General features: G+C 38.8%; 1 protein-coding gene across 5 annotated transcripts in view; it reads right to left on the reverse strand.

The window, feature by feature from the left end:
* The window catches only part of Pou2f1 (POU class 2 homeobox 1), a 142,336-nt gene that overhangs the window by 19,245 nt on the left and 101,662 nt on the right, over positions 1–21,429 (reverse strand). For all 5 annotated transcript variants that reach the window (XM_076941534.1, XM_034513204.2, XM_034513202.2 and 2 more), the window contains 5 exons: positions 19,433–19,606; positions 12,152–12,293; positions 10,824–10,969; positions 9,233–9,412; positions 6,000–6,105 (listed from right to left, as the gene is read on the reverse strand). In XM_076941534.1, the coding sequence (XP_076797649.1) occupies positions 6,000–6,105; positions 9,233–9,412; positions 10,824–10,969; positions 12,152–12,293; positions 19,433–19,606 (748 nt within the window). The remainder of the gene's footprint in view (positions 1–5,999; positions 6,106–9,232; positions 9,413–10,823; positions 10,970–12,151; positions 12,294–19,432; positions 19,607–21,429) is intronic.

The raw sequence follows: 21,429 nt of genomic DNA on the forward strand, positions 1-21,429 counted from the left end.
TAAAGTTTAATAACGTTTTATCAATTTTCAAAGTTCTTTAACTATCATACTATCATACTGTAGCACTTGCATGACCGATAAAAGATCCCTCAGGCCTGCATGTGGTCACTCCCCAAGCCTGTCCGTCGCCACTAATTTGCTTTGCTTAATGGACATTTCACATACAAGGAACTGTAAAAAATATGTAACTTTATGCATCTTAGTTGTTACTTTCAGGATTGTGCCACATTGAAACAGGAGCCAGAGCCAGCACTTTGCTTTTCTAGGATGAATTCTACCCAATGGTGCAGATACACTGGGTGAGCTTTGCTTGTTTACAGACTGGGGCTGTTATAAGTATACACACATGTAAGAGTTAAGGTGTGACTGCTGTCATTTTTTCTTGAGGAAATTGCTTCATTGGATGATATATTAATGTCTTTAACTTACAAAGACAATGCTGAAGTGTTCTTCACAATGACTGTATCACTTACATCAGTTTTTATGGCCCTCATTCCTCATTCATCTTAGGCTGCATGTACCTATGAAGTATGTTTTGAATTTCCCTACAAAGCTATATTGACGAGCATCTTTCCCTATGTAGTTTTCACTTGTGCACCTTCTTCAGTAGAAGATCTACTAAAATGTTCTCGGTTGTATTTTTACTATGGAGCTTTGAGAGTTTCTAGTATGTTCCCTATGTAAATTATTTTTAAAAGACACATACTCTATTACAAATATTTTCTTCTAGTCCTTGTCTTTTGTTTCCATTTTTCCTCAAGATGTCTTCTATAGCACCAAAGACTCCACTTTTGATAAAATCCAACTTATCATATTTCAAATTTAAAAAAAAAAATGTGTGCACTCGAGTGCTTTCCACAGGGCCAGAAGAGGACGCTGGATTCCTTAGAGGTAAAGTTGCAGGTGGTTGTGAAGCACCCACCACAGGCGCTGGGAACTCAACTCAGATCCTCTGCAAGAGCAGCAAGTGCTTTTGACTGCTCAGGCATCTCTCTAGTCCGCATCTTATTCTTTTTCTTTTCTTTTTTTTAAAGCCTATATTTGGGTGTTGAACCCTTTGCAGTATAAAGACACGAAGCCTGTCTCCTACTATTTTCTAGAAGTTCTATGAATAAATTCAGGCATCTGACCCATTTTAGTTAGTTTTTTGCTTGATAGAAGAACCTAAAATGGTCTTTGTGAATTTTGAGAGCCAAATGTTCCAGAAGCATTTGTTAGAGACTCTTTTTTCCTATTGAATTGTCTTAGCTATTTGTCAAAAATTAATAGAGAACAAATCAAAGTCCCTACCCCCACTGGACTGACAGCTTTATATCATGAAAACTATTTTATGAAAAGCTTAATCTTGCCTTCATTACTTATATTTTTATAATCAGTTTTGAAACCTCTCTCTCTCTCTCTCTCTCTCTCTCTCTCTCCACTAAGTTCATTCTTTTCACATAGCTTTTAAAATACATCCCTTTCATATTTATTTTAGAATGAGCTATCAGTTTATGTGTTGGGATTATTGACTGTTGAATCATAAATAAAATAAGCTAGAGACAGACAAGATGTCATTTTAAGAATTCTGGAATACTTGCCGGGCGGTGGTGGTACACGCCTTTAATCCCAGCACTTGGGAGGCAGAGGCAGGCGGATTTCTGAGTTTGAGGCTAGCCTGGTCTACAGAGTGAGTTCCAGGACAGCCAGAGCTATACAGAGAAACCCTGTCTCGAAAAGAACCAAAAAAAAAAAAAAAAAAAAAAAATATGCTGGAATATAAGATACATTTTAGAATTTAATTTCAGGTTGGAGGGAAAACAGTAAAGTACTTGCCATACAAACATGAACACTCAAGTTTCACCCCCAGAAAGCACAAAAAGGCCAGGTATGGGGGTGTCTGCTCTAATTCTAGTGCTCAGGAGGTGGAAACAAGGCTCTGGGGCTTGCCAGCCAGCTGCCTTACACAGATTAGTGTGCACCAAGTCCCAATAGGAGACCATGTCTCAAAAAGGAATTAGGTGTCCCTGAGGAGCATCTGAGGGTTGGTTTCCGGCCTCCACATGCATGTGCACCAGCATACACATGCCTCCCAAACAGCTAGGAGAACCCTTTTAAGCATGCAATTTGCTGCGAGGTTTGAGTAGCTGTTCTTGATCTGTGGAAGCAGCACCTTCTGTTTCAGGTCAAAGGGCTTTTTTTTTTTTTTTTTTTTAAATCACGAATGGATTTGGATTTGTCAAATATATCTTATCCAGCTACTCAGGTCTTGTCTCAATTTCTATTTTTATTGTACAATATGTTAATTGGTATTCAGATATTAAATCTACTGTATATTCTTGGGGTAAATCCCCCAGTCAAAATAAATAATCTTTCACATATGTTGTCAGTTTTGACTTACACATGCTAGGCAAGTGGTTAACAACTCTTAGCCTGACTTGCTATGACTTAGCTGAGAGTTCCAAATATATTTTTCATGAGGGCTATGAGCCTGTATTTTTTTCCCCAATGTATTTATCTAGCTTTTCTATCAGAACATCACTTGCCTTCTTCAAAAAAAAAAAAAAAAAAAAAGTCCCTATTTTCTGGAATTTTATATTTGAGGAAAGTATTTGATGAAATAATACAAAAAACCAACAAGTCCCATAGAACACTATTAAAACCACTAGGGCCTGGGCTTCTATTTGTGAAGCCTTTAATTACTAACTGCTCAACGGCTTTTAGTCTATTGAGACTTTCTGTTTTTAATCCGTTCTGACAATCTGTTGTTAGTTTCTAAGCTGTCATCCATTGTACTCTATGCTATCTTTGTTTAGAGTGAAGCTGTACCTAGTACTCCAGTTGGCCACATCATACAGCACTTCTCAGTATAAATCCCAAAGAACTGAAAACATATCTCATACATAAACTTGAATATAAAATTCACAGTAGCAGCATTAAAGATAGCCCAAACCTATGCTACTACACTATGGCTCATGAACGGTAAACAAATGCTATACAGCCACAGAATGGAATACCATTCAACCATGAAAGAAAAGTACTTATATATGGAAGAAACCTGGACGAGGGGAGTACCAATAATTCATGGGCTTATTCCAATTTAAGTAGATAGTTGTTGCAGTTCCACATATTGTAACTGTACCAAAATTCACTGAACTGAGCACTTTAAAACTGTATACAGAAAAAGGTGAGCTATAGGCTGAACATGTGCCTTTAATTCTAGCTATTTGGGAGGCCCACCTCAAAACTAAAGACAAAATTATTAATTATATTCTAATATCTATCTATCTATCTATCTATCTATCTATCTATCTATCTATCTATCTCTACCTACCTACCTACCTACCTACCTACCTACCTACCTACCTGAGGCAGGTTCTGTGTAACCTTGGATGTCCCGGAACTCACTATACAGAATAGGCTGGCCTAGCATTAAGAGATCCACCAGCCTCTGCTCTTGAGAGCAGTGGATTAAAGGTTTAGACACAACCCTGCTCCACTGTGGTTCTGTTTACTGATTTTGGTATTATGTGTCTCTTTTTTCTTGGCTGCAGATAAAATTGTCAATTTTCAGTTGCACTGTTTCTTTCTTTACTGCCTTCTTCATTTTATTATTATTTTTTGCTATAATCCTTGTTATTTGTTCTGATTGCTTTAGGACTAATTTTTTCTTCTTTTAAAAATATGACTATGACCCTCCCTCCCTCCATCCCTCCCTCCCTCCCTCCCTCCCTCCCTCCCTCCCTCCCTCCCTCCAGAGTATTACTATGTGCCTAGGCTAGCCTTGTAGCCACTCTTCTTTTGCTAAGTACTGCAATCTCCCATTCACTTCCTACACTCCCAAAAGTTTAAATGTGAGCTGTGGGCTGCTGACCCCTGGTGCTGTTCCTCTGATCTCTATCACTGCAGACAGGCTGTCATGATGGCCTCTGCTTTCCCCACTGGGGTCACACTATGCTCCATCACTACTGTTTTCTGAGATGCTTCATTTGCTTTTTTAATTTTAAAAATTTTCTTAATTTCTTGGTTTCTTCTTTAGCATAAACTTCTGATTTAATTTCCAAATATTTGAAGATTCCCAAATATCTGTTATTGATTTCTAAAAAGACGTATTTTGTATGACTTTAATCCTTTAAATTTACTGGATCTTGGCCACCTGTTAATTTTCAAATATTAAAGGATTCAAGTTTTTTCTGTTGTTGATTTCTGTAAACACAATATAGCAGGGCATGATGGCACATATTTTTAATCCTAGTACTCATGAGGCAGAGGCAGGTAGGTTTATGTGAGTGTAAGAATAATACACTCACATAAGATAATGAATCCAAATCATCAGCGTTATATAAGACCCTGTTTTTAAAAACAAAACAAAATAAGACGAGACAAACCATAGGCTGGAGAGATGGCTCAGTGGTTAAAAGCACTGGTTGTTCTTCTAGAGGACTTAGGTTCAATTCCCAGTACCACATGGCAGCTCACAACTGTCTCTGACTCCAGTTCCAGGGGATCCAAGTTCCTCACACAAACATATATGTGTGCAAAACAGTGATGCACATAAAATAACAAGTTAAAATAATGTACATACACTATATGACTTTTAATCTTTAATTTTTCTTTTCTTCTTCTTCTTCTTCTTTTTTTTTTTTTTTTGGTTCTTTTCGAGACAGGGTTTCTCTGTGTAGCCCTGGCTGTCCTGGAACTCACTCTGTAGACCAGGCTGGCCTCAAACTCAGAAATCCGCCTCCCAAGTGCTGGGATTAAAGGCGTGCACCACCACCGCCCGGCTTAACCTTTAATTTATTGAGCTAGTGTCGTAAAAGATGGATGTCCCAGATACACTTGAAAAGATTGTTTTTCAAGCTAGGTCAAGTTGGTTGATACTGTTCAATGCTTGTGTATCTCTGACAATATTATTGTCATCACTATTGAACTTTTATGAAGAAAAATGTCACTTGAATAGAAGTTTTTAAAAAAACTATTTAATGTATGAATGCTCTGCTGCATATACATCTGCAGGGCAGAAGAAAGCATCAGATCCCCTTATAAATGGTGGTGAGCCACCATGTGGCTGCTGGGAATTGAACTCAGGACCTCTAGAAGAGCAGCCAGAGCTCTTAACTACTGAGCCATCTCACCAGCCCTAAGGATGTGTTTTAAAAGTTTGGAAACAGTGTAGGAGATGGACTAACAGAAGACTTAGAACTTTCCATACTTTTTTTTTTTAAAGCTGGATTTAGGTGTGGTGGTGCACACCTTTAATCCTAACACTCAGAGGGTAGAAGCGTATAGGATCTGAGTTCAAAGCCAGGCTGGTTTGCATAGTGAGTGGCCCACTCAGGAGGTCAGCTGGACTCAGTCTTAAAAAAAACACAAAAAAGTGAACACTATCATGTTCAGCTTGAGGTCAGGTGTATACACACACACACACACACACACACACACACACACACACACACACGGGGAGGGAGGGAGGGGGAGGGGAAGGGGAGGGGGAGGGGGAGGGGGAGGGGGAGGGGGAGGGGGAGAGGGAGAGAGAGAGAGAGAGAGAGAGAGAGAGAGAGAGAGAGAGAGAGAGAACGAGCGATCCAGTTGGATCATATATGTTTGCATGTATGTAGTAAGGTAATGTGGAGGCCTGAAATTGATATGAGTGCCCTCCTTGTCTGCTCCCTGTTTATTAAGGTAAGATCTCTTACTAAATCTGGAACATACCAATCTGGCTAGCCTGGCTATCAGTTTGTTTCAGTGAAACCCTTTCCCTGCTTCCCTAGCACTGGGGTTATGGATGGGCTACTAAGGTTACTTGGGTATAAATGTATACTCTGTACGTAAACTCTAGTCTTTATGATTATATTCACGGAGTAATCTCCCTAGACCCATAGTCATAAAGTAAACAAACAAACAAAACACATACCCCACAAACAATTCATATCTTAGGTAGTACCTTCATGACCTAGCAGGTCTTCACAGAAACCTGATGGGCATTGTGCTGGCTAGCCTGTAAGCTGGTTGCTGCTTACCTGCAAGAGAGAGATTAGTCACGGCAGCACTGGTTAAGGGGAGGACAGGGTTGACTGTGAGGGTAGTTGCTGTACTGCTTGTCACAAGGCTTGGAGTGGTTGCCACCTAGAGGTGAGACAAGAAAAAAATTGTATGTAGCATAATCATATAGTTCTTAAACATAGTTGAATAGTTCTTAAATTTGAACGTTTAGTCAGATAGACTCTAAATCAGCTAGAACAACACCTAACCACCAGCATCACCTAAACAAGAGAACTATCTGACAGCATTAGTGCTTATATTGTTTTTAGTTTTGATTTTGTGGAAGAAGCCACTCATCCATCCATCCATCCATCCATCCATCCATCCATCCATCCATCCATCTTTTGGTTTTTAGAAACAGGGTTGCTTTGTATAGCCCTGGCTACTCTTGAGTTCAGAGATCTGCTTGCCTCTACCTCCCAAATGCTGGTGGTATTAAAGTTGTGTACCACCACCAACTGGTTAACTTACATTCCTTTGGCTAGGTGTAGTGGTGCAAGCCTTTAATCCCAACAGTTGGGAGGCAGAGGCAGACAGTTCTCTGAACTCAAGGCCAGCCTGGTCTACAGCAAGTTCCAAAATAGCCAGAGTTACACAGAGAAAACCTGTTTTGAAAAACAAGACAAACAAAAAGACACCCTTACTATGTAGCTAGGGCTGGTATGAAACTCAGTTTTAACCAGGCTGGCTTCCAATACAAACATCCACCGGCTTCTTCCTCCTGAGACCAGAGATTAAAATGTGTGCCATTACTGGGGCCAGGGACCTGTGGCTAGACAGATAATAGGCCCAAGGGGAGAACCTATATTACTCTGCTAAATGGACATAATATTAAACTATCTCTAAAGATTTACTGTTACAGATTAGTGCAACTCTTGACTTTCATCAGAGAAGCTCCTTTTGGAAGAGATTAACATAGGCTCGAAACTGGTTATGCTACAGAGAATATGGGACTAAGGAAAGCTCAGCACTAAAAGAAAATCTGTATCACACCCACTCTTCCTAAGGTTCAGGATTCATTGTAGAAGATGGGGAGGAATGGCCTTAGGAGCTAGGGAAGGTGGATGAACTGTTTTCCTGACCCAGAAGGGCACTGCACATATGAACTCACAGTGATTATGACAGTATGCACAATACCCACACAAGCTCCAGCCAGTCAGAATCCCAGCATGAAGCGGGGAGGTGGCATGAACTCCAACTCCTAGCTGTGGAACTATTGGCAACTGATACCTTTTGGGAGCAGGAGAGTCAGTTTTAAGTTGTGGCCATTGGTAAGTCAATCCCACCTTAGTCATACATTCAAAAGCGTGTGTGCAGACCAGCGTGGACTTGATAGGTAAAATAAAAAGGACACAAGTTTGTGTGTATGTGTGTGTGTGTGTGTGTGTGTGTGTGTATTTGGAGCTGCAGGAGTTGGGAAAGGGGGAAATACAATTAAAATATATTGAAGTTCTCAAAGAACTAATAAAAAATCGAAGGTGTGTGTGCCCCACCATTTTTAAGCTTTAGTGAAGCAGATTTTAAAAACAATCTTGCATTTCTTTTTGAAATATTATAATAAATATTTTATGGTTTTGTAAGACTCTGCCCTCTTTCTATGACAGCTAAGCCTGAAAAGCAAAACAATCACCTACACAAAACTGTTATCTAAAGACTGATTTGTTACTACATCAATTTTATGATTAAAACATTCCCATTTAATAACCTTCACTTAATAAATAATGCTGACCTGACCTTAGTTTTAAAAAATTTTGTGAAGGGGCTAAAGAGGTGGATCAGTGGTTAAGAGCACTGGATGTTCTTAACCAAAGGACCTGGGTTCAATTCCCAGCACCTACATGGCAGCTTACAATTGTCTGTAATTCTATTATCAGGGCCTCTGACACCCTCAAACAGACATACATGCAGGCAGAATACCAATGTACATGAAACAAAATTAATTATTAAAAAAACCCCAACTTTGTAGAGCCAGGTGTGATGCAACATGCCTCTAATTCCAGCACTTGGGAAGCAGAGGCCATGCAAATTTCTGAGTTCCAGACTAGTCGGGTGTACATAGTGAGTTTCAGATCAGCCAAGGATACACAGAGAAAACCTTTCTTAAAGAACTAAGTGGGAAGGGAAAGAGGTTGTAGCATGGAATAACATTAAAATAAAATAGAAACTGAGTAACACGAACAAAGGAACATGAATGCAAACGTAACAACCAGCCTTCTTTTGAAGCCTGTCTGGCAGTATGACAGTGATCTACAATTATCCTAAAAGGAAGAAAAGTTAAGTCAGGGAGTCCCCTGACCTGGCATGTCTCTTCCATCTAGAAATGATGTTCTAATGGAAATGGCAGAAGTAACCAAGTAAGGTTCTCTATGAAGGCTGCCCTACTGTACACGAGTGAAGATTTGAGATTTGAGATGGACTAGTCACCCTTGGGAATTTACTGTCACATAATCATGTAATTTTTATTAAATGGCCTTCGGGACTGAGTGGTAATAAAGGAACACATTTTTTCAGGAGCAAATCTACCATTATAGCTGCAGCAGAACCTTATTAGCTACAGATGAAAATGCAAAAAAAAAAAAAAAAAAAAGCAAAAAACCCAAAAAAACCCCAGAAAAGACTTTAAATTGTTTACTTCCAGGAATAAAGAAAATCAGTAAGTTCTTGGGTTCTCAATGAAAGATTTCATAATTTTGGAAATATTTAAAGTAGATATTTTAATGTATTTATTTAACACGCATCACACACACACACACACACACACACACACACACACACACTCACACACAGAGAGTTCCTTAACTGTTGAAGTTTAAATCAGGATAATCACATAGGTTCAAATGTTTAAATCCAGTTGATAGAACTGTTGGGAAGGATTAGAAGGTGTGGCCTTGTTGGAGGAGGTGTGTCATTGGGGGGTGGGCTTTGAGAATTCAAAAGCTCATTCCATTCCCAGAATTTCTGCCTACTACTTGAGGATCAAAATGTGAGCTTTCTGCTCTTTCTCTGCCCTACCATCATGGACCCAGCCTCTGAAGTCGTAAGCCGAAATGAAATGCTTTCTTTTATAAGTTGCTGTGATCATTCACGGTACTTTATCCCAGCAATAGAATAGTAACTAAGACAACTGTTATGAAGTGAATTTACTTCCAGGACATTTGCAAGACTAAGCGTGAGCCCTTGAAGAGTATATCTCTTCCACGTCCACTCTTACCAGTGAGGTTGGGCTGGGGAAAATTGCTTTGATAGGTGAGTTGCTGGTCCCACCACTGCTTGGTGGGTTGATTCTTTTCTCCTTCTGGCGGCGGTTACAAAACCAAACACGAATCACCTCCTTTTCCATATTGAGCTGTTCAGCAATCAAGGTGATATCTTCCGAGGTAGGCTTTTGATTCTAAGAGAGGAAAAAAAGCCCATCTTTTATAATTTTAAAAATTTCATTTTATATATTTGCCATACTGGAGATTGAATCCAGGGACAAGCGCTGTACATTTGAATTATATCTTAGCCCTGGAATACTTTGTTTGTTTCTTTCCTTTTCTTTTCAGATTTATTTATTATATGCATGAGTGTTCTGCCTGCATGTATGTACAGTGACCCCAGAGGCCAGAAGACAGTGCTCAATCTCCTGGACCTGAAATTCTGAGCCATATGTGGGGTTTTAGGAATCAAACCTCAGTCTATGTAGACCACGATGACCTCAAATTACAGAGATCTGTTTGTCTCTGCCTCCTGGGTACTGCGATTAAAGGTGTGTGCCACCACAACCAACTTTATGAACTAACTTTTTGAACTAGTGTACCCACAGGCAGAAGCCAGCCAGAAAACAACGGTAGAATCCTTATGACTACAGCAAGTTACCTTAGCAACAACTTCTACAAAAGTGCTTTAATACACATTACACTTACTTAAATTTTATCAGCAGAGTAAGTGATCCTTACTGTAAAGGTCTATTCTTTTTTTTTTTTTTTTTTTTTTTTTTTAAAGACAGGGTCTTAGTGTGTAACTCTGGCTGTCCTGGAACTCTGTATGTAGAGCAGGTTGGCCTCAAAATTACAGAGATGCACCTACCTCTGCTTCCCAGGCCTGGGATTAGAATGTCTCATGCCAGGCTAAAGTCTATTAATCTTAAAGTTAACAAACCTTATGGACTACTAGCAATGGATGAGTTTTCAGTGCTTTATTCATACTATCTAACTGGGACATCATACTATGCTTCTGAGGCAGGAATGGAAGGCAATTTCATAGGTGCAGGAACATCATGAAATCAAGTGATATGATGTGCTTTTAATAAGAGGCAAAGCCAAGGAAGACTCTTGACTCAATGCAAACACAGATCTTTCTGAATTAGAAATCAGAATTTTTTGTAGAATGTCCATTTTTTTTAAAAAAGCCAAGTATCTGTTGAATTAACTTGAATTCCACAATAGAATATTTAAGGTCTCTAGTGTGTGTCCCCAAATTACCATTCTAGGCATAAAGACACTAAAATTTAGCCAACCAAACTACCAGTGTTTCTTCTGAACAGGCATGGTTTCCTCTGGAGGCCTCTGCTTATGAGATGACTCTGTGTGAGGCACTCTTCTTCCGTCTTTCCAGGCTGCAGGACTTGTTCCTATGCTCCCTACTAAATCCTCACATTTTAGCACCACTGTCACTCTTGAGTCCTGCAGTACTGAAGTGTAGTATTATCTGGTATCCTACTTTCTCCCTGTTAAAATGCCCCCATCGGGGGGGAGGAAGACAAGGCTATGCTTTAATATATATAGTCCAACAGCACGGCACACACGAAAAGTAACACCAACCTCCATGAAACTCTTCTCTAAGGCCACACGGATGTTGGTCTCTATGCTGGTGCGTTTTTTTCTTCTACGATTCAAGCCCTCAGCCCCCAACCCTGGAGAATTCAAAGCACTTGGGCTAGATGCTGTAGAATCAGATGAGAGATTCTCTATATAAATAAAGAAAACACACACACAAAAGCTGAGCTTAAGGATTCACATGCAGAATACATAAGAACAATAAAACTGGTAAAATGTTTAGCACTCAATGGTAACGTGAGATTCTTAATGTAATCTCCATGGAAGCATTGCTCACTACCGCTGATTTTCCACTGTCCTTACTGGCAACCTTTATTCCAGGGCAGTTAACTTTTGTCACCACTCACTTTTGGTTTGTTTCTGAGAATACAAAGGTTCTATTCCTCCACCTACACATCCCTCAGTTGAGTTCATTTGCTTGTTTAAAAGCTGAAGATAAAAAGAAACAATGTTTCTTAAAATTTATTGTATTATTTAATGTTTAATTTAGAGATGACTTTTCAGTTTCTCAGTAGAATAGTCGAGAGGGTACTTTGGAATTCTTTAAGGTTAGAATGAAATTCTTTTTTAAGCACTGAATAAGCCTGGGCATGTTACAATGAATTTCTTTCTACTGCTTGATAACTAAGATGGAACAGATCAGTGGTTCTTGCCTGTGACTGCAAGAAAGATAACAGATGGCTAATCTTCCCCCAGCTACTGAGTCAATATGCCAGGGGTGTGGGTGTGTCTTAAATTCTTCTTTTCCAAAGGCCTAATTTTTATTTCTATCTACAAAGGAAACTACATGGTTAGACATCTTTGTGGTTCCTTTTAGCTCCTGAAGTCTGTGATTTTGTGGCTCAAAATTCAAAGTTTCTAAAAGGATATCTCAAAATAAAATAAATAATTCAAGACCAGAAGCCTAACTTTTATATGAAATGGGTGGCCATTTTTAAAAAAAGCAGAAACATTACAAATTCTATGGCAATCTACTCAAGGAGATAATCTGTCTGTTCTTCAAGATTTTCTACACACACAGGCCTTCTAATCCTCATCTTAAAAAAAAAAAAAAAAAAAAAAAAAATCAATGCCCATCCTTAAACCTAGCTCAAATAAAAAAAAATTCAAGGCAGCAATTATTGCTGGTTATTTATACTGCAATTACTGGACTATTAAGATGAAATCTCTGATTTAAATAATCATAATTTATAAAGGTTTTCATAGGATTAGTGGATCCATCATTTTGCATTCTCACTAATACAGTAAGACCCCAGTCTGCACATTGGGAAATCCCATGGACAATGAGGAGGTTTTTTACTGTGTTCATTTACCTGCGTCATTTAGCCACTTCTCTAACAGGGGCTTTAACTTGCACATATTCTTAAAGCTGAGGTTCAAGGCTTCAAAGCGGGAGATGGTGGTTTGGCTGAAGTCATTTCCATATAATTTCCCCATAGCGAGCCCAACATCACCCTGAATAATATAGAACAGGAAAGGGGAATGAGGAAAAGAGATTCATGGTATTAATGTTTCCAACTTCTATTTTGAAAGGATACTTAAATAATTGCTGCTCTAGACAGACAACTGGCCATCACTCTAGACAGACAACTGGCCATCATTCTATTTACTCCATTTCCTCACCAACTTCACCTCCAAGTAGAGCCACGGCTGTAGGAAGAGCTCAGCAGGGTCTTGACATGAAAGCCTTCATTAGTGCCTCATGTGCTATTTTGAGTCTCTTATGTAATTTTAACCATCATACCAAAATTTCTAAGTCTTCAAAGATAGTGCTGATATAGTAATGCCCTTCCAGTAACACAGGCAACATGATTTAAGTACTCTTTCAATCTACCTGCATCATCTATAGGGGTTAGATGTTTAGAAAGCTCAGCAATTTATTCTTATTATTGCCGATTTATTTATTTATTTATTTATTTATTTATTTATTTATTTATTTATTTATTTAATGTGTATGAGAACCCTCTTGGGCCATGGTGCCTATGTGAAGATCAGAGGACAACTTGAGGAAGCTGGCTCTCTCCATCTACCTGTAGGTAGACGTAGCTCCTGGGGATTGAGCCCCAAATCATCAGGATTAGTGTCAAGTGCCCCTAAATCAGGGATTTTTGAACCAACCAAACTTCACATAAATTACTTTAAAATTTAGAAATGACCCCTCATTCTTTATAGTTTTTCTCTTAAGTATTTCTGGAAGCTGTGAAAAAAAAATCTATTTTTACCCTTAGTTTAGATTTCAAAGTTGATCACAAAACCAGGTATTCTAAAGGACCACGTTTGTAGCCATTATAGAGGTAGAAATTCACAGTAGAGAGGTTTGACCCATTTAGTAAAACCTTCATGGGCACTGGAAACTTGGTAACCTTATTGAAACAGAACAATGATCCTCTGAATATATTACAAAAGATGCCTTTCTCCATGAGCCTATCACCTTTGAAATGTACACAGTGCTTTTCTTCCAGCTGGATAGCTCTTGTTCTAGTTTGAAAAAAATGTATTTTAATAGTTATTTTATAGATAACAGGAGGAACTCATGGAGTTTAAATGTTTCATACACCCACTTCAACCAGATTAGTGACAGGACAGAAAAGTATAGCATTTCTCCTTCAAATTCCACAAAGCTAAGTAAGTCTACCTACAGTGAGAGTCAATTCTCAACAAACCTGGCAATGTTATTTTTAATTAATTATTTCAGATTTTTATTTATTTTATGTGTAAGAATGTTTTGCCTATACGTATGTCTAAACAACACATGTGTGTAATGTCCACAGAAGAGAGCATGCCATCTCTTGGAACTAGAGTTACAGATCACTGTGAGTCATCACAAGGAACCTGGGAATTGAACCTAAACCCTGGCAAGAAGAGCAAGTGGTCTTAACCACTGAGTCATTTTTCTAGCTCTAATCTGTTGAGGACTCACCATGTAGCCCAGACTGGCTTTGAATTTGTGATCTTCCTGTCCCTATTTCTCAAGTGCCAGGATTCTAAGTTTGTGCCTACTATGCCCTGCTTTAGGAACCCAATTTTGAGTTGGGATTGTCTGAGTTTTTTTAATCCCACAGGTCCATCTTTTTGAGATTATATTGTCTATTATATGTGGAGTCAAGAAAAAGATGTATTTAAAAGTATATGTAAGCATGGTTTTTCTCGTTCTAGTTTATTATTATGATGATTATTATTTAAATAAAGGGTTTCATGTAGCTCAGAATGGTCTCAAATTTGTTATGTAGTTGTACCTGGTCTTGAACTTGTGAACCCCTGGCTTCAACTTGTGAACCCCTGGCTTCTCAAGTGCTGAGATTCTAAGTATGTGCCAAGATGACAACTATAAACAACTCTCACTAAGAAGTTTAAAACAGAACAAATGTGGAACTACAAAATAAAATGAAATATACTAAATATTTAATCCCAAGAGATATATACACCATGTCTCTCACTAGTCACCACTCAGGTAACCACTTACATTTAAATTGCAGAAAAGCAAATCAACGATCTCTTTAACAAGGACTGAAGTGGATTATTATGTTTTTATACAAATGTACCTGAAGCTATAGATAGGTGCATTACCTTTCCCCTTTCTATTTTTATCACGGTTACTCCACTCAGCAACTGAATCTTCACACACTGCCTCCTACATACCAGGGACAAAGCTCAGGCTTTGCTAGCCACACATATTCATGTCATCATTTTATTTGTTTAGATTATAGCTTTCTAAAAATCTGGAGCCAAATTGAACACTGATTTTTTTTGGGGGGGAATATATGACATTAAGTGGCAATAAATGTTTTCTGACATTAGAACTGTACAATTCATTAAAAAAATTTTCACAAATGCCCATGCTATTCCTAGCTAATTCTCTCTGCTTCGTGGTTATGTCTCAGGATGTGAGCTCCTAGCTACTGGTTCACCACCATGCCTGTCTGCTGACATGTTCCCCACTAGGATGGTAATAGACTAATACTCTGAAACTGTATGCTCCAATAAACTTCTGGTTATAATCTCTTCACAGAAACAGAAAAGTACTTAATAAAGAAGTTGGTAGCATGAAGTGGGCTACCGCTGTGCTAGGCCTGACAATGCTGGTATTTGTAGGCATAGGAAGACACTGGACTATGGATTATGAACTAAGAACGTGGTTGAATGCTGTTAAGCAGGGCTTTTAATAGGCCATTCTTGAAAGGAGTGTGAAAGACAAGAGTGGTGAGAGCAACATGGGAAAAATATTAGCAACTGGGCCAGAGATGATTCTTGTGATATTTCGGCAAAGAATATGGCTGCTTTTTGGCCTTGTTCTAAGAGTTTGTTTAGGTTTACTTTGAAGAAATTTCATAGGCAGAGATGATTTCAAGACAGCCTAATATTGACTTGTTCATGTGGTTATTAGTGATCATTTTCATACAGGTCTACAATGAACAAGAAGCATCAGGGCAAAACGAAATACAAAATGTAATTTTCGGAGATGAAGATCACAGGGAAATTTAATGATGGAGCCAAGGTTTGTGATGAAATAGATAAGGAGAAATGGAATAAGGGAGAAGTGACTTCAGGTGAGACCCAGCTAATATGCAACTTGTGAAAACAAACCGTCTAAGGAGTTACTGTTCCTAAAGAATAACACCAAATCAAAGCTTATGCAAATGTGATTGAAGAGGGGCCAGGTTCTAGTTCAAACAGGCACAAGAACTTGGTAGGATTGTCCATGTGGCTTTTGCTTTAGAGTCAAAAAATGATGCAGGGCAAAGAGGTTCTGAAATCTTCCTTTGAGGTTAAAACAAAACAAAACACCCAAAACAAAACCATTGAGGACAGTCATGTGACGGGGGACTCATTGCATGGAGGCACTAAGACCACTGCATCTGAAGCCATGAAAGTGAAGCCTGGACTCTGTTGGAGACACCAAGATACTGGAGATGTCAGAGGCCTGGGAGATCTGACTAGGAGAGCTGCAGACTGGGAATAGAACCAGCCTAAGAGAGAGAATTGTGCTGCAGTCAAACAAAGTTGGAAGGAGTGAGAAGATATGAAGAGCCATTTAACCCTTTCAATATTAAAACAGAACCAGAGGACTCCTCTGCTGGATTTCAGTCTTGCTTTGGTCTTTTATTTCCTCCCCATGCTCCTATTCTTCTCTTTTGGAATGCAAATATATATTTTGTGACATTGTATATTGGAAGAATATAATTTCTTTTTTGGATTAGAGGTGGTTACAATTAAGAGACTGCCCTAGGCTTCAAAAGAGACCTTGGACTTTGAACAATCTTGAGATGGAAAGAGCATGGGGACTTTTGAAGTCAGACCAAATGTACTTTGCATTATGCTATAACTACAAGCCTATGGGAGCTAGGGAGTGGAATGTGGTGGTTTGAATGAGAATAGTTCCCACAGGTTCATATATCTGAATATTTAGTTGTGGAACTTTGGGGAAGGATTAGGAGGTGCAGCATTGCTGGAGGAGGTGTGCCACTAAGGGTGGGCTCTGGGGTGTCAAAGGCCCATGCCATTCCCTGTTAGTTCTCTCTGTCTTATGGTTGTTGTCTCAAGATGTGACCTTTCAGCTATTGCCTCAGCACCATGCCTGCCACCATACTCTCTACCATGATTGTGGTGGTTTGAATATGCTTAGCCCATGGGAAGTGGCACTATTAAGCCTTGTTAGATGAAGTCTGTCACTCTGGGGATGGGCTTTGAGGTTCAATGCTCAAGTGCCATCCAGTGTGGAAAGACAGACCCTTTAGTGGCTGCCTTTGGATCAAGATGTAGATCTGGATTAAGATATAGATGTCTGGCTGCATGCTGCCACAGTTCTCACCATGATACTAATCGACTGAGCTTCTGAACCTGTGAGCCAAACCCAATTAAATGTTTGCCTTTACAAGAGTTGCCTTGGTCATGATGTCTCTTTACAGTAGTAAAACTCTAACATGGACTCATCCTGTGAAACTGCAAGACTCAGCAAACTTTTTCTTTTGTAATTTGCCTTAGTTATGGTGTCCCTTCAAAGCAACTGAAAAGTAATTATGCCAGGCCCCTCACTTAATATGTTAGCTTTCATTAACTTGGTACATCTTGGTTTAGTACTCTTGTAACTCTTGTGTTTTTCATACAAGTCAACAGTTTTAATCAACTGGTTTCAACATACATAATAGAAACTATATTGTTTTCCCTTTGACCTTTCTAAAATAAATAAAAAGAATGAAGGAGCAAAGGTTGACACTGGAAATAATGAATGTTCTTGCATCTGAAAAATGCTATATATTGTGATATGCTCTCTAATTATGTAATGGCATCCACTACTTACCTATTGCTTATAAAAAATAAGGGTTTAAGACATTTAAAAACATGTATTTAACCAAAGAATAGAAATTAATCTCAAGAAGTAACTTGAATACTTTACTGTGCATTCATGTATATAAACATGAATAAATTGAATATACAGCTATTTTTGAATGACTGCAATAATGTATATGAATTAAATCAAAGGTTGATAGTTGATTTTCCCATCCTGTACCAGTAGTAAGTACTTTAATCCATCTAGGCAAGATTTACAAACCATTCCATATCTGTTTGGCCACTTTGAAGAATAAGTAGCAGTCATGCCAAGAACAAAACAAAATAAATCATAAAACAGAATAAGATGCTGGGATGAAGGTGTGATGTGTATGAGGGAGGTGGGAGGAGGAGGAGAAGGAAGAGGAAGAGGAAGAAGGGGAAGAAAAGGAGGAGGAGGAGAAGGAGGAAAAGGAAGAGGAGCCGTGAGAAGTGGGGAGAGGACAGAAATGGAGGGAAGGAGGGAGGAAAAGGAGGAGAGAGAAGTGCTTACCCACACTGCTAGCATTTTGGATCAAATATCAAAGAAAGGGAAAGGGAACGCATGGTAGGTTAAAAGGTAGACTTTGAAAAGCTAATACCTTTGACTTAGCATTTATGCAACCATTTACCAGAGAACTCCAGAGTATAATATGGTAATAGCCAAAACCTAGTACTGTTAAACGTGCTAGCCTTAAACTTTCTTCTTAGTCTATTAACTTATCTGCATCAATCTAGTTTATCTTTTTTTTTGTTTAAAACAAATTGTATTATTTATTTCAAAATTACTAAAATGTTTCTGTACCTTAAAATTTTTACATTAATTTACTTTGTGTGTATGTGTTTGTTTGTGTATATGCAGATGCATCTGTGTGTGGATGCACCACGAAGATTCTGAAGGTTCAAGCTCAGATTATCAGGCTTAGTGGTAAGCACCAGCCCCTTAATTTGTTTCTTTACATCTGGAACTCCTCAAAAATGTAACTGCGATTCATCTACAATTGTATCTATTGTAAATTCCTAATATGGAGTTTCTCTGAACAAAAATAAATCCTCAAATATAAGGAATAAAAGAAATCTAAGTCCCTAATGACATCCAGAGTATAGCAGACAGTGATGCGACCTTGACTCTGATCTATGGAGCAGGCAGTGGGTGTACTATGTACTTTCAACACAACCTAATTTGGAAAGTGTGTGAGTAGAAGCTTTTCTGGAAAGAAAACATGAGACTTTTTTTCTGATTCTATAAATACACAACTCAATCCATACTTCAGTTTTTTCTCTCTCAGCTAATGATCTTTTGTCATTTTACATAAACGTAAGTTTAATTCCTTTTCTGCTTTTAAAGCATTATTTTTGACAGGATAATCAGGGAGTACAGGCCGTGGGAGTGCTTAGAAAAAACCATGCTGTGTACCCAAATGCTTGCTGAAACCAGTGAGCACACTTCTTTCACTTTTCAAGCCCTCTGGTAGCTGACATTAAAAGATTTTGATTTTGATTAATTTACTTTAAAAAATCTTCAATAAATTCTTGACTAATCTCAGTAGGCTGAGAGACAGGAGGGGAGGACACTCTCCTGCAAACCAGCTTTTAAGTGAGTCTCCAGTAGACCCTGGGACCCCTATTTTCTCCACTTTCATCTGCAGTAGCCAGCTCTTCACATGTTCTTAACATCCAACACAGTCACATCACCAACACAATCTATAAAACACACAGTTGACTGATAGAATTTCAGAGGCCTGTTTTGTGAAACATGTTTGGAAGTTTTTAATCTAAATACTATGTCACAAGTAATTGTATGAGAATAACATAACTGAATGCTCAATATTCCAAAATTGTAAGTGCTAAATGACTATAAGAAAATCAACTATAGCTAAACCCAAAGTCAATATGACCGAAAAACAATCTGTTCCTTACAAAGTGTCCACAGCTAGCCAAGAAAGGATATGTAAAAAGAGCATCCTGATGGCTAAACTTGTTGACAGGCCTAGAAATAGAATCTTGATTGAGTTGTCACCTGTCAGATTGACTTGTGGGTATATCTACAGAATATTTAATTGCTCACTGATGGTGGAGGGCCCAGGCTGTTAAGAATACTGGAGCAGGCCAGGAAGCAGAGTTCTTCCACACTCCCACTTCAGTGCCTTTGGTCAAGCTCCATCTCTGACTCCCTCAGCAACAGGCTGGAAACTGGGCTGAATAAAGCCTGTTGCTTCACAAGTTGGTTTTAGTCAGTGTTTTATCACAGCAACAGAAAGTGAACTGAACAGGTGACTTCCCCCTACCTGAGTGAATCCAAGTTTGATTCGTCTTTGTTTGAAAGTCTTGGCAAACTGCTCAAGCTCCTCAAGGTCACTGGGCTCCTCCAAGCTGGGAGTATCAATTCTCTTTGGTGTTGTCTGGCTCTGTGGAAGTGTCTGAATTGGGGTTGCCGCTATTGTGCGAGTTGGGGTGGTAGGCTGTTGGAGAAGGAACAGAAAAATCGACACTTTAGTTTGTAAGTGTAATGTGCTGGTATCTTAAGGAAACAGACTCACAGGAGCTCAAGCCAGACAAAACTCTAGCACAGAGGAGAGAAGGGGCATCAGGTCCTATCCCTAGCTGAGGAGTTACAGGCATTTGATGCCAGGAAAGGAAAAAAAAAAAAAAATCACCTTTTTTTCAACGAGGTCACACTTGGTATACCGGCCACACTCCAGGGGAGGCCCCTGGATCAGCCAATACAAGTTGGGCTCCATGAGATTTTTAATTTTTTTTTTTTTTTTTTTTAAAGCAAGGATGGGAGAAAAGAGCGTGAGGCTAGGTGGGAGAGATCACAAGTTGGGTGTGTTTGAGAACATGGCTTGAGGAAGGGGTCTGGGAGGAGGATGAAAAAAAAATACACTGTATGATAAATAAATTCATTTAGAAGAAAACTGTCTTAAGAAAACCAGGACAAAGAAATACCCATTCCCCTACTCACTTCATTTTCTTTTTCTTAAAAGAAAAGTTCTTACTCTGTAGCCCAGATTGGCTTTTAATTCAGCATGCAATTTCACTGCCTCAACTTTCACAGTACTTAGAGTAAGCAGGTACCACCAACACCAGCAAAAAGTTCTTTAAGATAAATTCACAAAGTCTTTTTCTAGCAAGTTGATAATGTCATGCTTCTGATAAATGACACGATGTGGGCCCCATTACACAATGCATAGCTCCTGACACAAGAGTTTGATTACCAGGAAGTAAATGGTACATAACTTTGACATAATACTTCTCTTACTACTCAAAGCAAAAGACACCCCACCACTCTATTCCTTATGCTGAAGACTGAGCCCGGGGCTCTCCTTTCTTGTTTAAAATTTTATTTTATGTATGTCCATAAAATGCCTGTCTGTGCGCCATATGTGTGTAGTGCCTGCAGAGTCCAGAAAAGGGGACTGGATCCCCTGGAACCGGAGTTAGAGACAAATCATATTAGAAAACAAATTCAGATCCTTTAAAAGGCAGCCAAAAGTCTTAACTGCTGAGCCATTTCTCTAATCCTCTTTTCTTTTTTAAAAGAACATACTAACTTTTCTTATTATTCAAATACCAGGCTACTCTGCCGTCCTCACAAGTACTACCTAGGGCCTTCTTTCTGCATATTCACTAATAGTGCATCCTAATTACTCAGCTGAACCCTCCTATGAACAGCAGCCCGGTGACAGATTATGAACCAGGACTTTCTTCTTGTAATTTAGATAGGCCTTATATTACCTGACCTTGATCTCATTAACAAGGCTCGCTCCAAGGGAACTAACTGACCCAGAAAAGTACATGATAGGAGTGACATAATAATTGGGGCAAATTCCTCTGCTATCCTGTTTCAATAAAGACAATAAAGCATGTCTCTATGACATGCTGACATTGAGCAATTTTAACTACAACTTTTGGAAGAGCTACACAGGATACCAACTATATTAGAATCCTGTGCTGCTGAAAACTTACCACAGTGACCATGGCTGATGGGTGGAGGTCAGTTTCCACTATCAATCTGTTACTTCATCTTCAACATCAAGTAGACTCTTTGTCAAATAATAAAGGACTAGAAATAGCTTGGGTACTTTTAGACAGTTGTATCTTACTCTAAAATATCTGGCTGAGCTGGGACAGATCTAATGGTGGTATAGCATTTAATGAGCAGGAGTAAGGATGACGTCTGCTACATGTGCATAGCATGTAGGCCAGAAAGAGATCTCTGGTATATATGTCAAAACACCAATTTTATTTATTTTGCATTCAGCATATTAAAAAAATAAATTTA

This window comes from Arvicanthis niloticus, chromosome 10 (assembly GCF_011762505.2).
Source record: "Arvicanthis niloticus isolate mArvNil1 chromosome 10, mArvNil1.pat.X, whole genome shotgun sequence".
Taxonomy (NCBI): Eukaryota; Metazoa; Chordata; class Mammalia; order Rodentia; family Muridae; genus Arvicanthis; species Arvicanthis niloticus.